Below are 25,723 nucleotides of genomic sequence, written 5' to 3'. Positions count from 1 at the left end.
CACTGAAAGTAAAGGGGCTGAATAATTTTGCACGCCCAATTTTTCAGTTTTTGATTTGTTAAAAAAGTTTGAAATATCCAATAAATGTCATTCCACTTCATGATTGTGTCCCACTTGTTGTTGATTCTTCACAAAAAAAATACAGTTTTATATCTTTATGTTTGAAGCCTGAAATGTGGCAAAAGGTCGCAAAGTTCAAGGGGGCCGAATACTTTCGCAAGGCACTGTATCTAGTCCCCCCATTTGAAGGTGTATTTGTACAAATTCCAGTCAAACATTTTGTATTTGGTCCCATATTCCTAGCATGCAACATCAATATCATGCAACAACTACATCAAGGTTGTGACTGCAAACTTGTTGGATGCATTTGCAGTTTGCTTTGAATGGGTTTCGGATTATTTTGTGCCCAATAGAAAGGAATGGTAAATAATGTATTGTATAATTTTTGGAGTCACTTTTATTGTAAATAGGAATAGAATATGTTTCTGAACACTTCTACATCAACGTGGATGCTACCATGATTAAGCGATAATGGCCGACAAGCCGGCGTTTGGGGGATATATTGTCACGGGTGTTGTTAGGTCCGAGACAAAGTCGACGGCAGTCAAACCGTGCCAATATATCCTCCAAACACCGGCTTCGACGGCATTATCACACAACGGGTTACCAATTCATTCAAATTATGATTTACATATATTCAAAACTTTATTATGTATTTATTCATACAATTTTGTTCGTCTACAAGAAATAGTCCTGACATAAATCTAGGGTTGCTACCTAAGCTGTCTGGATGTTCGTTCTATCGGTTCGGTTGCCAGAGATGCGACCCAGTCGTTAAGTCCTTTTGTTCTGTATCTATGGATGCAACCCAGTCGTTCGTTCTAAATGTTCCATTGCCATACTGGCTGGCAACGTTCTTATCCCTTGCTTGCTAGCTAGCCAACTATGGCTAATTTATAGTCACATCAAACAGTGCATCCAGAATAACAACAGTAGCATTTGCATTTGTTTAAGCTGTTTTCTAGTGATATTTATTTGGATACATCCATAACAATGAGCTAATGAGGCGCGATTTCATCTGGCATAGAAAATGTGCTCACTCGTCAGGACACTGTTGTTCAGGGGAGCTAGGCAACAACACAGCTAACACAATCACTTCAAGCACTGAAGCTGTAAAGACTGCAAACTATTTGCACTTCATTTAGTTTTACCTGTTTTCTATTGATATTTCTTTGTATATATCTATAAAAATTATGTTGATTCATGATTTCAATTATCTGAGAAAAGCCACCTGGTTGAATGTCTCATCCAGACTCCCGACACCTTCATTACTATGCAACAGCTGGAGATCAAATTTGAATATTGAAACAATGTTGCAAATGACGTAGAGACTGGCAGCAAGGTTTATACAAATCTCTGGTGTTGAAAACAAAATGTTAGTTTAAAAGATATGTGAGATAACGTCTAGATGCTTTTTAGAATGGAGTTCAAGTTTATAAATTGCCCGCTGGGCTGATGAGTCAGTGGATTGCGCAGTAAATTGGAACAGAGTAAATAGGAATTTTAACGTCATAGATTTAGCCGGTATGCTTTTTATTTAAGTAATGTGTTCAGGAAGTGTAAATGTGTCTAATAAGCTATACGTTTGTTAATTAATATTTATATTTTGTGTTTTTTTGTGTTTTTAAGTTATCATTTTAGTTTTACTTGGTGTTATCACTGTTACACACAGTGTAACTTGTGGGATAAGTTTTAACCAATCAGCATTCAGGGTTACACCCACCCGTGTAAAATTACGGATAATCGTGAATGAATCGAGAATAATGATGAGTGAAATAGTTACAGAGGCATAACTATCATGCCACCAAAACATGCTAAACATGCTTTAGGCTAAATTAAATTAAATAAAAGTTTGTTGGTCGCGTACAAAGTTTAGCAGATGTTATAGCGGTTGCAGCGAAATGCTTATGTTACTAGCTCTTAAAGTGACCATTGTTTAAAGGGCGGAAGTCTTTAAAGTGCAGGGTAGAGTACTGGGTGGTAGCCGGCTAGTGACAGTGTCTAAGGTTCAGGGCAGGGTACTGGTCAGAGGCCGGCAGGTGGTGATTTTTTTATTAGTCTGATGGCTTAGAGATAAAGCTGTTTTTCAGTCTCTCGGTCACAGCTTTGATGCACCTGTACAGTCTCCACTTTCTAGATGGTAGCAGGGTGAACAGGCCATGTCTCGGGTGGCTAAGTTTCTTGATTATGTTCTTGGCCTTCCTGTGACACCGGGTGCTGTAGATGTCCTGGTGGGCAGGCAGTGTGTCCCCAGTGATGCGTTGGAATAACCACACTACCCTCTGGAGAACCCTGCTGTTGCGGGCGGGGCAAATACCGTACCATGCGGTAATACTTGTGACATCTTCTAATGGGCGGGGTTAAATACATATGGTGCATTCATTTCTAAACTGGGAAAACAGATATGTATGAAATACCCTCAAATAAAAGTTGACATGCTGTACTGTCGTTTCATATAACGAATTTGATCTCAAATCCAAAGGTTGGAATATAGAGCCAAATTAAACGTTTTAGTGTCACTGTCCAAATAAATACGTAGGTTAATCTCGTGTTATTGTTTGATCAGGCCAAACCCTTTCCTAACCCGGACAACGCTGGGCCAATTATGCACCGCTCCATGGGTCTCCCGATCGCAACAGAGCCTGGACTCGAACCCAGAATCTCTAGTGGCACAGCTAACAGTGCCTTAAGCCACTCGGGAGGCCCAATCTTGTGTATTTTAAACCCATTTAGAATAATCCCTCCAACACAATCAACACACATCTCAGTGATTTCATTCCTTCTGCTAGGAATGATTGAATGAGGCTTTAAAAAAAAATCCCCCTCTATGTTTGTATTTCCTTATATACACTGCCCAGTTGTTTTTCCAAAAGCAAATTTCTGTGGCTTGTGAGCTTCATTTCTGAGGAGGGAATATCCGGTTTTACTAGAAGGGTGTGTGGCACAGAGCATTGGAGTGCCGGTTTGCCTGCAGCCTCTACTGCTGACAGTGGGCAGCGGGCAGTCTTGTCTCTCAGAGAGAGAGAATACCATTACACCTAGGGAATTCATCTTGTGTTGTTCCTACCAACAATGGAAAGCAAAAATAATCAGTAAACACTGGGCCTTTCCTCCCTGGTCATTAAAAACACATTGAGAGAGCCCGTTAAGTGTTACCGGTGTTACCATCGCTCTGACAAAGAAAAGTCTTTGCTGAACAATGCCGCTCCCCGATTCAAAGTGAAACCCTCGTAGTTGTGTTTGTGAGGACACCTTGCCTTGTGTAGTTTCAAGTGGCATTCCTCGAGCCAGACTAAATGGAAGGATTCCCTCTCTCATCCTAGTTTACTCCGTATGGCTGCAGTAAAGATTAGCCACTGTCTTGCATAATCGTTAGGTTTTAGAGGCACTTCACCTCAGAGGGGCTGCAGGGGACTGAACCTGAAGGTGAGGCAGCAGCAGGAGCTGCAATCCATATGGTCCTACACTGTATGTCGACACCACACAAGACTAGAGGTGGGCGGAAACTGCCGGGGGAGAGCGATAGGCTACCGCCGGGCGGCAGGGCAAACAGACTGTGGTGGGCCAGTGGAATGTCAGTATGCCACAAGGGTTATTGTAGTGAAAATGGGGAGTTGGACACAACTTAAAATGGGAGTTGGACACAGCCAGCCAGCTAGCCCAGCACCACTGTTTTTTATTTTATTTGCTAGGCTGTATAGAAAGTTCGGTGCTGACCCAATAAAAGATTAACTGGTACTTTAAAGTGTTTGTTTATGGTCATTAGAGCTGTCGGGTTGTCTCATCACACTCCAAAGGCTCAGAACAATGGCAGTGCTGATGGTAATGCTGGCAATTTCCCTGTTTTTTCGCAGGTCACTGCCAGGGGATTCGCCCCATTGTTACAGTTTGCCTACACTGCTAAGCTGTTACTCAGCAGAGAAAACATCCAGGAGGTCATCCGTTGTGCCGAATTCCTGCGCATGCACAACCTGGAGGACTCGTGCTTTCGCTTCCTGGAGGCCCAGCTCCGCAGCGAGGAGGACGGCCTGCTGCTGTGCCGCAAGGTGGCGCCGGCCGAGGGGAACCACGAGCCTGAGGACGAGAGCATGCAGTCTGAGACGACAACAAAGGTTGCCTCCCCCCGGGCCCGGCGGCGCGCTGAATGCTTGGCCTCCTTGCGGCAAGCACCAGACGCGGACCCGCTAGCCATGGCGGTGCCCAGCGACTTCGCAGACGGACGGCTGGACTTCGACAGGCACGGAGCGTCGGACCTCCCTCGCTGCCCCAAATACAGGAAGTACCAGTGGGCCTGCAACAAGCACAATAACGACACCTCCTCACACACCAGTACCTCAGGTTTTCCAAGCACATTATTATTTAAGGAGACCAGCGGTGGCATCAGCGACGGGGCAGTCCGGGACCAGAGTAGGCCGCCGGTGGCTCAAATCAAAGTGGAGCCTCGGGCAGAGGAAGAGGCCATTTCGCTGTGCTTGTCAGGGGACGAGCAGGATGGCCATGACAAGGATGACGTGACAGCCATGGAATTGGACAGTGTCCCAGTGGTATCCCCCTCTTCCGTCAAGAGGAGCAAGTCCCCCACCTGCCTCCGCGCCTTCTTCAAGAAAGGAACGGACCTGTCAGGTCTGCCCAACGTGTCACAACAGCTATTCGCCAACAGACTCGTCTGCCCCGAAGACAAAGAAACCACTCAGGGAGATTTCAGGCCTTTCACTGCAGTGGAGCTGGGCCTGTCTGTTACATCCCCAAAGGTAGCGGACGGCTTCCCTCCGATGCTGTCTTCGCTGAAGTCCGCCTCCTGCGACGGCGTTTGCAAACAGGAAGTGGAGCTGGACCGCCGCAGTGTCATCTTTTCCTCCTCAGGAGCCTGCGACCGTCTGGGCACCCCGGCGCATTCCTACCCCGGTGGGAACTCTTTGGAGATGGAGCTCTCAGAGCACACGCCAAAGAGTCTGTGGGCTGGTGCCAGCCAGTCCCTCCCCACCTCACAGACCTACTCTCCCAGCAGCGCCCCCACCCTCGCTTCCACCACCACAGAGCCCCCGCCGCTCCTCTGCCACCCGCGGCCCAACACCAGCTGCCCAGTACCAATCAAGGTGTGCGCGCGCTCGCCGCCCTCCGGGACCCGCACGAGGACCTCCAGCTCCTGCTCCTCCTACTCCTACGCGGAGGACGGGAGCGGCGGCTCACCCTGCAGCCTGCCCCAGTTTGAGTTCTCCTCCTCGCCGTGCTCCAACGTGGCGCTCCGCCTCGCCACCGACCAGCAGGACCAGGGCGTGATAGTGGGAGATGCCCTCTTCAACCAGGTGCGCCCCAAGATCAAGTGCGAGCAGTCGTACGGCACCAACTCCAGCGACGAGTCGGGATCTTTCTCCGAGGGTGACAGCGAGTCGTGCCGAGTCGAGCAGGGGCCAGAGGTGAGTAAATTTAACACTATCACACTGCCTTCTCTCATGTTGTACACAATGGCTCATACACCCAGTCCCACCTTGGAGACGAATCATCATCTCACAGTGACCTTGCTCTCTGGGTCTGCATTCACAGTCATTAGATCATCATGTAATTGAAGCGGGAGTATTATTCTTTCAATAACAGATTTACAGCAACGCCACCGTGAACAGAACAGGGGCACAGATGCGCCTTGATAATGTTAATCGGCTTTACGCACTGTTTGAGATCTGTGTAATGAGTCTGAATAGGAGCGAGGGTCCAAACCGAACGCGCTCGCTCAAACAGTCTGAGCCCACACACACACACGCACACACACACGCTCCCGAGGATGCGGTGGTCGTGTCGAGGGCTGTGATTGGTTGATCCTATGGACAGGGAAGCGCTGGTGTGTGTAGAAGGGCTAATAGACTGAGATGTAGACGGCCGGAGCTGGGGAGGAGTCCGGGTTCTCTCTAAGGCCCGGGGTCTGAAGGGGTTCTCCTGTGACTTTATCTCTGTCCCCCTTAGCTGTCACGGTCTAAATAGCTGATATTATCCCTCCACAAACCTCTCTAATCCAATTCCACACAATCTGCATCTGCTAATTGTCGAGCCACCTTGCTTGGGCATGTACACTGTATACATGTAATGCTGTGTCACCAATACACCTGCACTACTTGAAGGCGAAGGTAGCCTTTGTTGTATTATAAACAAATATAGCTTATAATGTATGTGACAGACGCAAGGTAGGCTATGTTGTGTTACGCACAGCTTTAAAGCATATACGGTATGTTTGCGATAGCGATCGGACAACAACAGCGTAATGATCAGGATGTAGCTGTATTGTGCACGTGGTTTGGTGGACGGGGGAGGGGGGGGGGGCGCCTGGCATGCTGCTGGCAAGGATGGATGGCCAATCCCTTAATCATCCCCTAATCCATCTGGCCAGACAACCGATGTCCTCCAGGCTGACTGCAGAAGAGCTCTGGTGTTGTTGTTGATGTTGTTGTTGTTGTTTACTGTGAGATCACTAAGGATAAATAGAATACAGCCTAGTCAAGTGGACAATTTATAATCAGGATGAAAGCGGTTTTGTTCCATCAAAAGGAAATGTAAAATTATCCTTTTTCTTCTTCATACAGAATGCCTCTGATGCCTCTTTAATTTCATCTTGAAACTATTGCATCCGTAGCATTTGCTTTTGTTGTCGGCAGACGTGTTTTCTCTTTGCCTGGAAGATAAAGGCTCGCCGCTTCTCAGCCTGAGACCTTGAAGTGCGCAGGGAGCCGAGAGAGGGAGAAACTGGTGCGTTGCCATGGCGATCGGATTCACGGAGCCTCGTCCCTGTTTCACCGGTGTTGGAGCCACATGACAGGGACTGTGGAAAGAATCCAGTCAGTCACTTCTTCTGTGCACAAACAGAGAGATTAACAGCCCTTGCAGTAATGTGTAATTATTACCTCAGTGGCACCCACACCCAGTGATTTATGGGCCGTTTGAAGGACTGTTGAGTGCTCTACTATAGACAATTGTAATTTACAGCGTTAAAGCTGTCGAGGAAGAGAAAAGCAGCCCCAAAATGACTCTTCAGACATTTCCAGTTCCCTTTGTTATCTTGTATGAGTCAAAGAGTGGATGGAACACACACTCCACTCTATTGTAGGCAGTCGATTAGCAGAGCACAATATCCACTGTCAGATCCAATGACTGTATATATGAATGGACAAGGTCACTGATCACGTGACACCATTCATTCCTATGTGAAGACTCAATAGAAGCCAAATTAAGTCAGTTAAGATGGCGTCTCATGGAGACATAACAGGCGCTGTTTGAGCTACTCCAGGAAGTGACGTTGCAGGCTAGCTCAGTGCTGCCCCCTCTCTTTGAGTAACTCAAGTTAAAGGCCGCCCGGGGTAGGGCTGCCTTTAAGGCTGCCATTAGCAACTAAATTATCCTTGTAATTTCTTCTTTGTGCAATTAAAAAATGATTGGTTCAAGGACAAACATCTGGTGTATTAGAAGCAATTATTGGTACCTGGTTTCTTCATTTGTATTTTTTTTTTTTTTTTTACACAATGATTACACAATGACCATGAAGATTTCCATTCACTATAATGGGGGGATCCTGTTTTCTGCTAACAATGCCTGCAGTGCCCGTTCGGCCTTGAACTTCTGTGGCTTCAATGAGAGGGGGCAGTCGCTCTCCCCTGGTCAGGCCTCTATTGACCCGCATGGAGTTATATCTGCCTGCTGCTGATAAGATGGATTATGAATGAGGTTGGCAGACTCTGCCTGGTCTCAGATGCTGCTGTGTGTCTCTCGCAGTAGTGATGTTTGGTTTATTGCATGTTTATTGCATGTTGTTATGGATGGAGGCGTAGGAGAGCATTTACATAAGGAGCCTCAGTGTGGGGCCAAATCCCGCCGTGCTTTCTCCTCCAGCTTTATCTGGCAACAAAACTGCTACCTCATGCTTCCTGGGGCCCTCTTTTCCTTATTCCCCCCAGTGAGTCGGCTGTACAAACAAACACAGCTAGCGTCCAGGGAGGCCTCTGCCATGAATCTCCCTCTGTGTATTTGCAGAGCAAATGACAGACAGACTGGGCCCCACTCAGGGAGAGCTAGTCAGGCAAGCGCCCAACGCTGCTGCTGTTGGAAATAGCTGCAGCCCCGGCGCTGGGAACAATGAATTCTGACAGGGAAGGAAGTTGTTAAACTGGAGGCTAGTCTGGCAGAGAGAGGCAATAGTCATTCAAGGTAGTCTGAGGTCTCCTGGCTGCTCCCAGTACTGAGGTTAGAGGGTGTTGCATACGAGCCCACATCTGGTAGCCACATTAGCAACACCCTCCCACATAGCAGACACTACACCACACTGGGGTAACTTTTTAATTGACACATTTTTACACCTTAACTGTATTTCTACTGCTTCCCAGCTGGACGACATCATACATAGTGAATCAGTCAATAGGGTCAGGAAAGGCCCCTCTGAAACATGGACCATGGCCCGGATTCATAAAGAGTCTCAGAGGAGTGAATGCTGATCTTTGATCAGTTTTGACTTTTCAGTTCATAATGAATACAGCACGCTTTGTGAATACGGAACCCAGTACACCACCAGCCAATGTTTTTGCACTATCCACCCACAGAGGAGGAAGCAGAGATGGAATTCACAGTGATAAAAGAGATGGAATTCACAGTGATAAAGGAGATGGAATTCACAGTGATAAAGGAGATGGAATTCACAGTGATAAAGGAGATGGAATTCACAGTGATAAAGGAGATGGAATTCACAGTGATAAAAGAGATTGAATTCACAGTGATAAAGGAGATGGAATTCACAGTGATAAAGGAGATTTAAAGAGCTGAGACCTTTTTTCTCTCTTTCTTTCTTTCTCTCGTTCTCTCCCCCTCTCTCTCTCTCTCTCTCTCTCGCTATCTCTCTCCCTGTGTAGGCGTTAAGCTCAGTCTAACTGTCTGGTCACAGTATGCTGCACATATTGATCTGAGAGTGAGGTGGGAGTGATAGGGAAGTAGAGTTGATATATTAGCAGCACAATGTTTCCGATCTCGCCCACCACCAAACGTTAACCCCTGAATGAACATGTGACACAGGAAGTGCACAAACCTAAATATCACTTCTGTTATTTCTATTATAGTCTTCAGTAAAAATAAAAAATAAAAATAAACTTCTTGCTCCACCCTTGTTATGATGCATCTGTGGTCTCAATCATTTGGGGCATACAGTGTAAACCACATTATACTGATTTGGTGCAGCCTTTTTGATTTTTTTGTTGTTGTTGTAGGTTTCGTTATTTGTCTTGTGTGCAGACAGAGTCAGGCTGTTGTTGTGCCTATTGGGGAACGGTCGGATGCTGGGGCTGGCAGCTGAGAACAGGCTCTGTGTCAGCTTTAAAGCCAGCTGGGGTGCTGCCACTTCGCCTTCCATCCCCTGGGACCTGGCATCCTGCAGTAACAGTACCCACAGACACACAGCCCATCTCTTCACCACAGAGCCTCTCTAACTCATCTCCCATAGGGGTTTTCCGGCAACAGCGTTTGTTTACGGTAGAAAAAGCAATACGATACTAAACGGAGTTCTGTAACAACATGATCTTCTCCCAGATCTTCATAGGATGCATAATGCTCTGTAATCACATTATAAAAAGTGATATATCACTGTGTAACTGGGAGCACGTAGTATATAATCAGCATAGAAAGACGCTGGTGTTCACGTTCAGGTTTTATCGTACTCACCAGATAAAGGTCTGTTTTTGATGCAGAGGCAGAGCCACAGTCACGATAGCAGCACTATAGAACTAGTGGGAGACGGTTAGACCTGAAAAGCAATTCACAGTGCGTGGCCATTTAAGTCAATGGCTTCACTTTTCAGACAAAATTGCTTTGAAAATTGGAAGTACAGACGTAGGATCTTAATTTGAGTAGGTTTTCTACAGCAGGAAAATATTCCTGCGGCAACAGGAAATGTGGATTATTATGTACATTCAAATTAATGGCCATTTTTTGTAGGGGTTGATAAAAAACATTGTTAGGGGAAATCAAGTCTGACATTTTAACCTGGAAATTACAAACTTTAGAAGCCTTTTTAAATCTTGAATACACTACAAATTGGTATTACCTGCTGTGCAGGAAAATTCTCAGCAACAAAAGAGTGATCAAATTAAGATCCTACATCTGTATTTATATTGCCTCAGGGCCTGTGTCAATAGCTAGGAAGGAACACAGTAGTAGGTGGCTTTGCATGCCTCTCTCTTGCACAGTGCGCTGCAGTGTTAAACTCCCTCCCAGGGTTCAACGTGGGTCACCAACCCTACAGATGAGGACTGGCAGTACAGAACCCACTGACCCCGGGTGTTAGCCGTCATCGTCGGGCCGCCCCACCATCTGACTCCTAAGGCTTGGCCCAAGTCTGGACCTGCAGGCAGCCAGATGCCCAGCCTCTCTCTGTGTTTCTGAGGGGAGAGGGAAGTAGGGTATAGAGGCGCTGCACACACAGTGCTGCCCCGGGTAGCAGATAAGCCCTGCTTTTCACTCTGGACCTATTTGCAGCATAGTGACCCAGAGAAAGAGTGAGTCTGGGGGGAATAGAGGGGAAAAAGGAGAGGAAGGAAAGACGGAAGGGGGAAAAAAGAAAAGAAAGTTAGTGAGAATCCAGAACACATTGGGTTTGAATTTATGACTGCCGTCAGAGCTGCTGCTGGACTGATTCTTCTGGTGGAGCCACTAAATATATCCTAGGTACCCCTTCAGAACCCCTTCAGAACCCCTTCCGAATGCCGAACGCCACTGCCGGGAAGAAAAAAGAGAAGAACATTACAAGGTCGCTCGCTGTGGAGAGGTAGCTGAACATCTCCTCCCTCCCCTAGCCTGTTTCAGGGAGAGAGCCCCCCCTATCAGTGCATCTATCTGGTCACTCTATAGACTATAACTAGTGGTTATTAGATGGCGCTCAATGGGGCCATCATCACCGGGTCATCTTCTGTTTGTTTTCAGATCACATAGAGCAGGCAGAATGTGGATGTGTTCCATTGCCCTCACTCTCTTTCTGCCTTCATTCTCTCTGTAGCTACTGTCATACCCTGGCTGGTAGTGGGAGGGAGCCTGCAGGGCCTAGTGTGGCCTTGAAATCTCCTCCCATTATTTATTCATGTGTCTGCATGCAGCAGCCAGATGAGAAATAGGCTCAACTGCTCGGAGGACTGAGGGCTTCTAATGAGGAAATTCAAGCCGGTCTCTCTGGGATAAATTGACATCTAGATTTGCTTTTCAATGGAGAGTGATTTCGATGTGCTTGTGAATAGGCACCTTGCTTTGTCCCTTGAAGTGCAGCACTTACCCCAGGTGATGCCATATATCTCGGCTCACTGTGGTGTGTGCGTGCGTGTGTGTGTGTGTAGTAGCTTGAGGGAGTGTAAGCAGGCTTCAGCCCAGTCCATTGTCCTCTAGTCTTCTGTTTTAGTGGGGCTCAGTTTGCAGTCACGAGGGGCTTTCGGATTCTCCATCTGGCAGCGGCCAGGTACAGAGAGAACGGGGAGACGTTTCTCCTCCCCCCTCCCTCCCTCCTATCCCTCCTCGCTGTTTGACTTTGTTGTTGACGTGCTCCAGAGAGGCAGCCGCGGGGGGGAGAGAGAGAGCAGAGCGGAAGAGAGCAGCAGCTCATCTCATCTTGGCAAAAGCTCTCTGGCTGTCTTCCTCTGGCTCTTTGTTATTCCTCCTCGCCTCTCTGTCTCTCTGCCATCCTGTTTCTTTCTCCCCCCCTAAGCTACTCTGCTACGGCTCCCTGGTGCTGTGAGGTACCGCTGGGGTATGTCGGTATCAGAAGGTTTGTCAGGGTACAGAAAAAATCAGGCGATCTATTGATGCTTTGCGGGGAGGAAAAATCACACCCTTGTGGAAATTGGCAGCAAATCCATGGAAATAATGTATTGTGATAATTTGCAATTATCTGTATTTTATTGCCAATGACTTTTCTCCGGATTAGTGTTGCACTATGTGACTGAAGGTGTCAGAGAAAGTATGGCTCTGCGTGGTTCTTTTGTTCTGCAGTCCCCGTGGAATATTGTAGGTTGATAGTATAGATCTGGCCTGCAAGATTATATTTGTTTGCCTCTCCCCCCCTAACGTTTGTAGTGTCCAAAAAAAAGACAGTAAAATCACCAGGAATTCAGCAACAAATATGTTAAATTCAGGAAATCTGTTTCCAAGTGTTCCCATGAATAGAAAAAGAGACCTATGTGATCGTCTCTCAATGTTATTCAACGTATGAAATTATTGTTATTTTCAAATACAATCTATTTTTGGGGCTTAGTTGGGGTCAATTTGCAGTGTGGAAATTATTAGAATTATGTTCCGTTCCTCGGACCATCCGCTCCGACAAAAAAAAACGTCCCACGGCTGAATCTAGTTGCCTACCCCTAGTGTAGATGTTACATATCATGCCCTACAGATATCACCTGACACCATTATGGATGGGGGTGACAAGTCCCTGCCTGTCCCTCCTCGATCTGTCACGCTGGCACCTCTCCAAGCTCGCAGGGACAGATGGAGAGACACTCCTTTCTTGGATCACGTTGTCCCCCTCTGCCCGAGAATAGGTTACATGATGTTCAATATTTCAGGTTGAGAGCGAGAGAGAGAGTGCTGCAGGCTTTACATGTGTATGTAAGTCACATCCTCTATTCCTGGTCCTGACGGCACTCTGGCACCATCTTGTGGTAAAAAAATGTGGCTGACCGTTTTTGACACGCACATAAAGTGGTTCATCAAACTGTTACATGTTCGTTCACATTCATGTTCCTTCCATATTCCATTCAAAAGTGAACGCTGTACCACGTCAGATGTGAAAAGCCATTCTTTATTTCTTGATTTGCAGGTAAAGCTTCCTTTCCCTGTCGATCAGATCACAAATCTTCCGCGGAACGACTTCCAAATGATGGTCAAAATGCACAAACTGACCTCAGAGCAGCTGGAGTTCATCCATGACGTCCGGCGACGGAGTAAGAACCGCATCGCGGCGCAGCGCTGTCGCAAGAGGAAGCTTGACTGTATCATGAACCTGGAGTGTGAGATCAGAAAATTGGTGAGTGTGTCTCCAGCCATGTCTCTCTCACAGATACACTGTGCACACCAGAGGAGGCTGGTGGGAGGAGCTATAGGAGGACGGGCTCATTGGGATGGCCGGAATGAAATTAACAGAGTCTAACATGGGGTTTCTATACGTTTGATGTGTTGGATACCGTTCCGTTCATTCAATTCCAGCTATACAACGAGCCCGTCCTCCTACAGCTCCTTCCACCAGCCTCTTCTGGCGCATACAGTACTACAGCACATAGTGTGTGGACCTACTGGCATATGTAAAGTAGTAGAACCATGTAGTGTCTATATAGTACCGATCTCTCACTGGACTAATTATAACTGTTGGCTCCCGAGTGGCGCAGCGGTCTAAGGCACTGCATCTCAGTGCTAGAGGCATCACTACAGACCCTGGTTAAATTCCGGGCTGTCTCACAACTGGCCGTGATCAGGTGTCCCATAGGGCGGCGCACAATTGGCCCAGCGTCGTCCGGGTTAGGGTAGGATTTGGCCGGGGGTAGGCCGTCATTGTAAAATAAGAACTTGTTCTTAACTGGCTTGCCGAGTTAAATATATCTATTTTTTAAATCACATGTTGACAGCACAACAAGCATTACCTTGGGATTAATTACCTCAACACCGTGTCAGCACTTTCACGCTGGCCGACTGCCCTCTAGCTGCCAAGCTGTCAAAGTACAGCAATGTGTGTAGGGGGAAGAATAGTAAGAGTCGAGCATCCGCAGTAGAGTGCTGGCTGTATGTCTCTCTTCCTACCTCCTCGCCCCCACGTTTCCATGGCATTGCGGCGGGTGGTCTCTCACAGGCAGCCAGTATGCTTTTGTTCCATGATGGGGGGTGGAGCTGCGGGCCCTTTGATGTGTTGTGTGTGTCAGCCACACACACATGTACACACACACACACACACTCCACAGTGGACTGACAGCCTTTCCCTTGATGTCACCCAGCAGCATCCTAGGATATGAGAACAAGTTCATCATCTCAAACCGCTTTCCACCACCTGGTCCCATGTTACCTCGGTGCGCACAGCATCCTGGGAATGCTCACCCATCACAAACCTCATCCAAAGCATGCATTATTTAATATAAGCTCGGTGAACAAGCAGTAAAGCTAGGTCACGTGAACTCTTTTATGTTGATACGAAGAGGTGAATTGGCATGTAGTACGTATCTATGTCACGCTGCTGCTATAGGCAGCGTGAAGCATTTGTAGAACGTCGACTGTGCAGCTGCAGTGTCAAAGGGTATCACAGTATGTACTGCATGTATCTTTGCTCTTGGTCAGACCACAGCTCATGACACTAGTCCTCATCCCTAATATTTCCTTGTGTGTTCACCAGGTGAACGAGAAGGACAAGCTGCTGACAGAGAGGAACCAGCTGAAGGAGTGTATGGGTGAGCTGTGGGAGAACTTCTCCTGTCTGTCCCAAGAAGTGTGCAGGGACGTGCAGCTGAGCCCCGAGCAGGTCCAGTCCCTGAACCACTACTGCCCGGTCCTGAAGCCCGGCACCAACACCATCGACATTGCCGGCAATGCTGCCTCCAACAGCATTGACCTCACCACCCACTCCGGATCAGTCACCCCGGAGCCCAGCTTCCTCAAGTCCCCCGGGCCCTCAGAGAGCGAGCTTGACTCGGTCATGGGGAATGGGGCTGACGGGGGGCCGGGCAGCAACGAGGCCGAAGGCCAGGAGCCGAGGTTATACATGGAGGCGGGGCTCTCGTTCAATGAACAGTCCAATCAGACAGTGACGGTAGACTTCTGCCAGGAAATGACTGATAAATGTACAACCGATGAACAGCCGAGAAAGGACTGTACTTAGTAAACGGTGGTTTTAATATCTGTATTTTTATTATTTAATTTTTAGTTTTGATTTTCTTCTGACAAACCCCTTTCTCGGGGTTGTTGAGATGGTCAGCCTTGGCCAGTGTTCTTTGAAAATATTTTTTGTTTGTATGTCTTTTTAAAGGTTGACACTACAGTTGTCTTAAGAGCAGCAATACTGTTCTCCAGGTATTCTCCTCTCTGTAACCATGACAGAGTGGGAACTTCTCACACAAAACTCCTCTTACAATGGTGCTACACCGTGTCCAGGCAGGCAGCGATCTCCACAGTGTTCTTTATCCATGTATTACAGTCACAGGGATGGGCAAAGTTCACATCTTCAATTCAAACCTCAATGGACCTAACAGCAGCTCCCTCTGTCTCTCGATCAACCTACAGTTTCTATCTCCCTGTCTCTCCTCTCTCTATTTCTCTCGCTCTCTCTTTCTCTCTCTCTGTCTCTCTCTTTCTCTTTCTCACTCTCTCTCTCTGTCTCTCTCTCCCAATCGCTCTTCTACTCTGTCTATTTCCTATCAATCTATTTCTACCTCTTAAAACACTTTCGCTCTCTGTATATTCTCTCTCTCTCTCTCTCTCGGTGGCCCTTGTCACAGCAATTCAAACTCAGGAAGAAATCTTCTGAATGTTCGATATGATTCATGAAAATAAGAATACAGCTTCTGTACGTGAGATTTATGAAGCAGTTAGACTGTAAATGTTCATATGCAAAAAATGTCTTCTGCTTCACTCATTTTGCATTTTCTGTACAGCAAAACAATGTGTACAGACAGTACCTAAACATTCCTCCTTTGCCTTCCGCAGCACTGAAACGAAAGAGAGAAACTAACGATTTGACAGGTGGTTAAATAGCTATGTTCTCACCAGGGTTGGGGTCAATTCCATTTCAATTCCAGTCAGGAAGTACACTGAATTCCAACTCTCTTGAAGGCTTTTCAATGAGGAAAATGTGAAATTGGAATTGCAATTTGGTTTGCTTTCTGAATTAACTGAAATGGAAATGGAATTAACCCCAATCCTGGTTCCCACACATCAGCAATACCATTGTATTTGGATGTTGTAATGGTAACTTTCAAGTGCTTGCTTGGGCAGAACGTATAATGTATATAGTATGGAGCATGGTGACTGTCACAGTAATATTATACAAGTAGAGGCTTAGACGTTTCTTTTCACTGGGTTTTTTGCTAAGGGGAAATATTTGCTTTGCTGTTTCCTGCCCAAAGGAAAATTCCCCATAAGGGTGGGTGTCCTTAAACTCAGGAAATCAGCTTGACACGCACACAAAACACACACACACACGTACATTCATTTCAGAGCCCCTTGCATGAAAATTGGATGTTGCTGGCACGGACCGTGTAAGTATGTTATTAACCAGTGGATCAAGCCACATCCATTCAAAATTTGACACCACTTTAAATGTGAAAACGAGTTTCAGCTTGTTGTGTTTTTGAGGAAACTTTATTTCTCCTTATCAGTGTTTGAAGATGCTATATGTACGATGAGGAAAACTCTCACAGGCACCCTTTGGATTTCTTCGGTGTTATGTTTCAATGTTGCCAAGGAATGTGTGAGTAGACATCTTCTCAAGCTGAGGGATAGCTATTCTGTCTGCAACAACAACAAAAACAGACACAAAGTATTTATATTTACCAAGGATACTTTCTCCTAATGAATCTGGGCTCAATTCAGGCTCTTTCCTTCCAGCACCGGATGCTCAGTTATAACTAGTTCTAATAACACTTCATAGAGGGCTGATTCAGAATCCTGAAAAGTCTGATACCGAAACACTTGAATTGGCACTTAAATGAAAACATCTTATTGAATGTTAATATTGATATAAATATCTCTATGAAGACATTACACAGTAAACAGGGTTATTAACAAAAAAAGGAAGCTAACATAATATTGAGAGTGTTCACATCTGATATTTGTAATTCTTTAAGAATTGAATAAGCTAATTGAGACTTCAGTTCACGTGAAAGCACTGTGTGTGTCATCATCAAACTGATTGAGTAACAATCATATGATATAGTAACATTTTTGCCCTGGTTGTACATTTGTTGAAAACATCATATTCTGTGATGTGAATGCATGCCCCTGTATATTTTACTTAGTTAGTTTGTCTAGCTTACTTACTTCTAACGATAGTCCTCAGCTAAATGATTTACTCTTGTCTTTTGTTGATGAACCATATTTACATTTATAATGTAAATATACAGAAATACTTTTCTTATGTGTTCAACAGTCAGAGATGTGCTTGAAAATACAGAATATAAGAAAATAGAGCCATAACCTATGAAGAGGAGTGAATTCAATTGGAATATAAAGCTTTGCTCATAACTTGAACTTCATTCAGGACGAAAAGCTATACAGTTTGTCAGGAAAGAGCGATAAATACAACTGTAAATATTGAGGAGTCTGCAAATTCCCCTTGGCGTTACTCTGCTGCCCCCTGTTGGACAAAGTTATGTAGTTCTCCAACCAGTCCTGACTGAGAACAAACCGTGTGGTATTAAGAGTGCTCTGTTTTGCAGTGTGGTTGCTAGTCTGATTATTTGACCATACACATAGGTTTCCCTAAGGTTGTAGCTAGACTTATATACAGTCTCACACAGAGAACCACAAGCATACGCACAAATATGAATACATACATACACACACACACACCATGCATGTCGTAATGGCATCCTTGCTCGAAGGCTTCAGTCTAGAGCAGTTGTGATTGCCTGTTGAAATTGTTGTTTGCGAGGTTCTTTTTCCACTTTGCTCTGATTCATAAGCCGTCACTGAAGTGGAACGGTATTCATCCCCATTATTAGATACAAAACAGAAAACTAAAGATGGGTGGATTCAAGTGGACATTTGTGCAAACCATATGCAATTCCGACTTTTTCGTACTCATTTTTTTGAAGTTCCACTAGAAAAGCACTCTCATTAGGCTACATTTTGACAAATGTCATATTTTGGGAAAATGTATTGAAATGCATCAGGTTTATATCGTTCTCCATCAAAGCTATACCAATAGATATCCTTCTATCTGTTTGTAGATGTCCTTATAATGCTATTATGATTACTGTTGATGTTCTTTGGATAGCAATGAGTGCATAGCATATTTCTGGTGTGTAGGCTACTGTGCGTAACATTTCTAATTCCTCATCATTGTTTTTTGCTCTACCAAAAGAGCCCCCTGGATTCATGTAAAGGCTGGTTGGGTGGATGCAGATATACATGAAGAGTTTTTAAAGCAGCACCATCCCTCCAGTCATTTGACAGTCCAGTCCATACCACTTAGCCCTCTAGCCTTGAGAGAGCTGCTCCATGCCTGATATGCCATGTGTGGTGTTACTATGGTGGCCAGTGGTTGAAAGTAGAGCACGGCCACCTCAACCGTCAACCCCCCCCACCCAAGCATTCCAGGTGAAATAAGCTTGTTGTGTCATCATCTCAATCGTCTGGTTTAACTTTAACCAGGATCAGTCATTGCTCTTGTATATCGTCTCAGGGTGCCAAGTGTTTTATTTCTCAATTTCTGAATTTGGAGCAGACGTTTGTAACTTTTAGCTGGTTTTTATGTTTACTTTGATGTTTTTGGCTTTGCTATGGGTGTGTGAAAGTATAGCTTTAAACTCTGGTTTTATATTCCCGAAGCTTATTTCTACCAATGCAAATACTGTGTAATGAGCTTGGCCCGATACAGATCAACCCCATCAAGAGACTGCAGAGAGTACACAATACATTGGAGTACAAATATGAATTATGTTTTGGTAATACATTTCATTGGATTTCTCTCAAGTTCTTTACCTCTGCAGTTTTTTACAAGCAAACACACAACAACAACAAAAAACATCCATGTAATTTGATTTGTTAACTGGCTTTGGTGGATAGTTTCTTGTTTAGTCTAACTTTTGTTTGTTTTAGTTTTCTGTGCTGCTTCTCTGGAAAAAAAAAACACTGTCTCTCCAACTCCAAAGGTTGTTGTTTTGAAAAGACGAACAAAACTTGCCTTTTTCACAAAATGCTCAACTTTATAATACAGTATACTGGTATCCTGATTACATGCACAGGCCGAGACCATTTTAGGAGTAAAAGAAAGGTTAAATATGTTTACAAAAAAGTTGTTTATTCAATTTGCCATGTATATAGAAATTGGTAGGTTAAAATTGGACTAATGGTTAGTGTTTTTACATTTTGTAAACAGAAAACTGTGTTTCCTCAACATGTCTTTTCATTCAACTGGGGATGTTTCAGAGTTACACGGATACAAGTGCACCTCCGATTTTTGCCTTAGAACTTGCAGAGGACATAGTTCACATTCAAGTGAAGTGAGTGTATGCAGGGGCCTACGCCCCCCATTTCTGAGTAACCACCAGTGCAGACGTTCTCACACTTATCTACCTGTGAAATCCTTCATACCTCTCATAATTGGTCAATGACTGTATCAGCAAACTGCATCAGGTGGGTTTTTTTTACATGCTTTTTACACAGATTATATGGATTATTGTATTAGTAGATTTTGGTGCATCATTTTTTTAAATGTAATAACTCTTAAGCTTGTAGTCACAAAGTTGTTTTTCTCACCCGTTTTTCTAGAAGACTGTTTTGTGTTAATATTGTCAATTTGAAATAACTGTTATTTGCTTATTCTCTACTTACCTTGTTCATTTTTAAATGCTACACAACCCCTAATGAATTCAAATGACTTTAACAACCATTGTAAATACGGTGTTGCGTAAACCCCCTTTTCATTCATTTCAATTGCTAGTGTTATATAAATGACATTTTTGTCTAGACACCATTTCTGTTTATGAAATAAAGAATCATATCATGTATGTTATTTTTGTCCTTTTTTTTATATCTGCAAATGCAAATAAATATTGTTTTACTTCGTTGTATTCTTTCACTAAATCTGTACTTTTAAGGTGTAATTCGAAATTAACCAAAGGTATATGAACTATCTGATTAAAATCATATCAGATTTGAAATAAGGTGTAACGTAGTCACATAAGAAGAGGACCCAAGTGTTTCTTGTCCCTTTGCACAGTGAGAAAGATGGTTTGGGAGGCAAAGAAAAGCCCAAGAGCCACAATTGGAGAGTTACAGAACGCCACCTCCAAGCCAAAAGGCTATTTGGAAGGGTTTCTATTTTTTTTTAAACCCCTGTATTGTGAGCAACCAACAATTTTAAACACCTGAAGTTTGCTCATTGGCACTTGGGTTGGAACCGGGTACTATGGTCAGATGAGATTAAAATAAAGCTCTTTGGCCACGCCCACCAGTGATCGGTTTGGCTTCGAAAGAAGGATGCATATGCAGAAAATACCCCATACCTACTGTAAAATATGGTGGTAAATATTTGATGTTATGGGGCTGTTTTGCTTCCACCGTTACTGGGGCCTTTTGTTAATGTCCACGGCATCATGAGCTCTGCCAAGTACCAGGATATTTTAGACAAAAACCTGGTCGCCTCTGCCAGGACACTGGTCGCAAGTGGACCTTCCAGCAAGACAATCACCCAAAACACACCACAAAATCAACATCTCAGTCTCCGGACTTGAACTTCATTGAAAACCTGTGGTTTGAATTGAAGAGGGCTGTCCATAAGTACAGATGAAGGATATCAAGGGTCTGGAAAGGTTCTGTATGGAGGAATGGTCTAATATCCCTCACAATGTGTTTTTCAATCTCATAAAACATTATAGAAAAAGGCTCAGTGATGTGATCCTTGCAAGGGAAGGGTGCACAACATATTGAAAACGGATGCCAATAATTTTGATACATACCTTTTTTGAGATTTTTTCATATTACTTGTTAAACAAAATATTGTTCTCTGAGCAATTGTATTAGTATAAAATAAAATCATATTAAAATTCTCTTCAGCATACAATATAGCTCAGTATTTGTAATTATATCATTTTATACAGTCAATGTTTATCAAGGGTGGCAATAATTTTGGATGTGACATATTTGCATTTGAATAGTTGTACATCAGATCCTAGAACAGCATTATGTACAAGCAAACAGGTTATAGATTTCTCAACGATATCAAGAAAGTTGAAGATATTATATTACATTTTTTGTAAAGCATCCATTTCAAGATATTCATCAATAAATTCACATTTTGTTCAATTTGAAGAGCACTTCCATCTCCAACTTTACCATCGTTCTGTAGGATAAACAATATCAAAGTGCTTTAAAAAATAATCATATTTACATTTTGAGATCAAATATGTACATGGTGGAGTTTATCATCATGTCCCACAATGTTTTACATGTATTATCAATCAAAATGTTGAATTCTCATCTTATGAGAAGACTGTCTTTTAGCAAAATGTCACTACAAGTAGCTTGCAGTCATATCACTTTGACAAAAAATATAAAATTCCACGAATGCAATTACATTTGATGTCACAGATATTTCTTGCAAAGATAGCATATGACATATCCAAAATTCGAAATTAGAACTACCCAAGCAAACATACACTGAACAAAAATTTAAATGCAACATGTAAAGTGTTGGTCGCATGTTTCATGAGCTGGAATAAAAGATCCCAGAAATGTTCCATTACGCACAAAAAAATTAATTCTCTCAAATGTTGTGCACAAATTTGTTTACATCCCTCTACTTAACATTGACATTCTTCGTCCACTGGCTGGAGGCGGGGTCATAGGTGGGCTCTCTCCTTGGGCGTTACGCTTGGCCTCTGTGTCCGTCCCACTCCCGGATTTCGGGCTATCAGAAGGACTGTCCAGGTTGGTCTGAGAGAGTCCTCGGGACATGAAACTAGCCTTCCTCCCCGTGGGATAGTGACCACTGTCAGGTGAATTACTCATGTCACTGTAATCCTGCAGAGCGCTGACCCGGCTCTGTTTGCATAAGGTAAGGCCGTGGCTGTGCTCCGCCGTGCCTGGGATGGCCTGAGCCTTTAGGCCCGTTGGGTGTAGTGGTGCTCCACAGTCCTCAGCTGTCGCAGGGACTGGAGCTCAGTCTGTCTGAGGTACTGCTCTGAGTCGTTGGTGCCACCACTATCGTTGTGAGGAGCTACCGAATGCAGGTACAAGGGGATAGCATCCACGTGGCTGTTAGGGACCATTGTGTAGGCCGTCTGAGTGAGTTGCATCATCTTTTGGGGTGATGAGTTTGTGAGGACACACACCTGCTGGACCATGGAGTTTTTCTTGGACCTGAACGCTAATAAGCTTTCGTCATCTGTACCTTTATTTCCATTCAGACTTTGCTTGACTTTTTTCACTCCCAGGTGGAATATCTCGAGGAGATTCAAGAACAAAGAAACCCCAGCGATGACGAGCATGAAGATCATGAAAATGTTCTTCTCAGTTGGTCTGGACACAAAGCAATCCACACTGTTCGGGCAAGGCAATCTCTCACATTTGTACAAAGGATCCAATCCAACTCCGTACAGCACATATTGCCCCACTATGAAGCCAACCTCCACCACTGACCTCGTCAAGATATGGAAAACATATGTGCGCAGCAAGGAGCCCCTGAGTGGAGCTTTCCTTACTCTCTTCTGTTCCTCCAGCTTCCTCAGCTCCCTCTCTATCCTCTGTTTGTCCTCGTGAACGGGCTCAGTGCCCCTAGCTCTGCTTTCAGGAAGGCTTTTTTCTTGTGTCTCTCTTTTTCAAGGGCCCTCAAACGGTATGTCCCATGTATACCAGAGAGGGAGAGGACACGAAAATGATTTGTAACACCCAGTATCGGATAAGAGAAATGGGGAATGCATCACATGTTCTTACACCCAGGCTGGTCCGTGTTGCACACAAACTCACTCTGCTCATCGTCCCAAACATCCTCTGCTGCCACACCAAGAACGAGCATCCGGAATATAAAAAGGATGGTTAGCCAGATTTTTCCCACGATGGTTGGATGAATATGTACCTCTTCTAAGATACTCCCCAACAAGTCCCCATCTTCTGAGTCACATATCCTTATGCTATAAAAAAGATTTTACATACATGAATTTCCAATGGGCCATGGTATTTTATAAATACCTCACAGGATAAGCATATTTTTCATAATTTAGTGTGTATATTTTTCATGATTCCAATGCAATTGTCCTCTTTCAAATGTAGACTGTTCAAGCATGCAATGTCAAAATAAACGATTTAAGAGTAAGAAACAACTTACATGTCAACTAGGTTGTGTGTTCCACTTGCTTCAGAAATACCTGAATATTTGGTAGAATGTACGTTTTGTTTCCACCCATTGACGAGATGAGTGTATCGCCAATCTGTTGCAAGCAGGATTCATAGATTGCGAGGATCGATCCACCAAGCGACGGGACAATGGCCTGGGGCTTGTTTTACCACACAGTTGTTGATGGCAGGACATGTAACGTTACCAACAGCGCCAATCAGCTCACGGCCTAGCTTTGAATGTCCAAAACATGTCAAATGCATGCTATTTTTACTTTCCAAATATCTATTGATCTTCACTGTATTCTGGTGTTATGTTTATATATGATCTAAATCTGCTAACTAAATGTTTTCAAATAACCAAGTCAAAATGAACAATCTATTGGGCCAGACAGAATGCTCAACGAGTCATGCCCCATCTCATAGTTCACTGCACGGTGGGCTATTTGAGGCACTGGACTAGTCTGGCAACAGACCAACCAGACCACCCCAAAAGTTCTGTTAATTAAATAAATGAAAACTGTTAACAGATGACACAATTAGAACAACATATTCACATGGTTTCCATTGATATTTAGTAGCCCATTTAGATTCCTAAATATGAGTTAACAATTTAATCATTGGAAAGAAAAATAAATTATGGAATGTATTGAACACTTACTTTTACATTGCATGGTACTGTGTGGTTGCAATATAGCCACCATTAAAGGGATTGTCCACCCAAATTATAACATGGCATATTGGTTTCCTTACCCTGTAAACAGTCGATGGACAAGGTGTGCTTTGGTTTTGTTTACCTGGCCGTTTCAAAGGCTAACTTTTTAGCATTTGTGGTACAAATCCAACTCAAGTCAATGTTACCTACATTAGCAGCCAGTTAAACAATACCAAAGCCCGGATTGCTGTCATACTTTCTCCCTAGACTGTTTACAGGGTAAGGAATCCAAAACATATTTTTGTGAAATATCCCTTTAATACACCCAAATGTGAGTCTCAAGCCCATGATCCCATTCCATGACATTAATTTCTCATGAAAGAGAAGGTGTCCTTACAATCACTCTGCTATAACCAACTTCATTCAACTTTGTTTCAGTGAGCTAAGGCAAGTACATCCTTAGGCACTGACCTCAATTCCCATACTTCGTGGCCCAGTTTCTGGATATTTATATTAGAGCATGTATTACCTTGAAACATTGCCCTCCAGAAGGATTAATTATTAATGAACAATATCCCATGACAGCTGTTGCAGCAAAAATAAGTGTGCTGAACTATGACCATGAAGCTTTCATACTTTTGGCCAGAAGATATGCTGCCTGTTGCTAATAAAACCTAAGCAGCAGTTGAGAATGTGCCTAAAATATGCTGTACTCATTTGGGTGGTAAGTAGTCATTGAGTTCAATTTCCATTAATAAATCAAAACCAAGTTAAATAAATACACTTTATTTACAAAAACCAAAATATGCACAATATACAGTGTACATTTGTTTAACCAGGTAGTCACTCATCCAAACCAACCAACCAAAAATCTGACAGGAAATGTTCCCCTTAAAATCCTTAATTTCTATAAACATACCACCTTGAATCGTACATAAAATGGAACGTGTACGCCTTATTTATTCATTTAAACTGACCATCTTGAAGTCAGTACAATATATATCCAAAATAGAATACTGTTGACATACCGTACAGTAAAATGTACTTTCTGCCATGTGACCTTACAGCATTAAATAAGATATAAATGTGACCTGAATTGTAGTTCCAATCTTTATTTCCAAACAACCCCCCCCCCCCAGACGCTGTATAAAATGTAACTTTAGTACATATGACAATGCTCCATAAAAGTATTACTGCTAAAATGTGTCAATTAGTTCAGATTAAATGTATGATTGCAGCAGTGTTTAACTCCACATATGGTATAAACTTGCAGGGGCATATTAAGAGTTGTGAAGTTGATATGGGATATTGCCCAGGATCAACATGGTAGATTAGATTTAACGCAAACAAAAAGAAAAAAATACTAGTGCAGATGTACCAAAACAGCTTATACGAGCTGTATTCATTTAGGATATTCTGATCCTTGCTGACCACCCATCAAACAAACAAAAAAATAAAAAATTCAGTTTGAGATCTAGTTGGTTTGGCCTTCATATGTTCCAGGGCCATCAATTACAGGGATCAAATTCAGATTATCTGCTTCTGCTCATTCGTCAAATGGGAAATTCGAGCCTTGACCCTGAGTAAAAAATATTTTAAAAAGCATAGTACATGAAATCTTCATTGAATGAAGAAAAATTCTACGATTCTGGAAAGTCAACTTGCCATCTTCTTCTTCTTAAAAAGCTTCATCAGCTGGGAAAATCTCTCTGCGATCTAAAAGATATATATATTTTTTTGAAATACTCAAATATACAGAACCGACATTAATGCTCAGCAATAACTACGTCTCAAATCAAAAACATAGAATTCCATTACTATGAAAAAGAAAACTCCAAACACAGCATACCTGAGCGGGTGTCTTGTTCATCTTCTCCGATAGGGAAGAGAAAGTATCTGGAGAGGCACCTTTCATCTTCAGCGCGAGGAGAATATCTTGGTCTTCATCCCTTTAAAAGAAAATGAAGGTTTTCA

General features: G+C 43.7%; 1 protein-coding gene and 1 pseudogene across 4 annotated transcripts in view; one reads left to right on the top strand and one right to left on the bottom strand.

The window, feature by feature from the left end:
* The window catches only part of LOC135557489 (transcription regulator protein BACH2-like), a 110,031-nt gene extending 90,262 nt beyond the window's left edge, over positions 1 to 19,769 (top strand). For 2 of the 4 annotated variants that reach the window (XM_064990776.1, XM_064990778.1), the window contains exons 3-5: positions 3,915 to 5,477; positions 12,881 to 13,087; positions 14,438 to 19,769. In XM_064990776.1, the coding sequence (XP_064846848.1) occupies positions 3,915 to 5,477; positions 12,881 to 13,087; positions 14,438 to 14,920 (2,253 nt within the window). In that variant the 3' untranslated portion in view covers positions 14,921 to 19,769. The remainder of the gene's footprint in view (positions 1 to 3,914; positions 5,478 to 12,880; positions 13,088 to 14,437) is intronic. The other 2 variants (XR_010458215.1, XR_010458214.1) reach the window with 2 other exon arrangements.
* A 1,780-nt stretch (positions 19,770 to 21,549) lies between these two features.
* Positions 21,550 to 23,165, bottom strand: LOC135557266 (gap junction alpha-10 protein-like; annotated as a pseudogene).
* Between the last annotated feature and the right edge of the window lie 2,558 nt (positions 23,166 to 25,723).

Source organism: Oncorhynchus masou, chromosome 16 (genome assembly GCF_036934945.1).
Source record: "Oncorhynchus masou masou isolate Uvic2021 chromosome 16, UVic_Omas_1.1, whole genome shotgun sequence".
NCBI lineage: Eukaryota > Metazoa > Chordata > Actinopteri > Salmoniformes > Salmonidae > Oncorhynchus > Oncorhynchus masou.
This window is presented reverse-complemented; position numbering and strand designations above follow the sequence as displayed.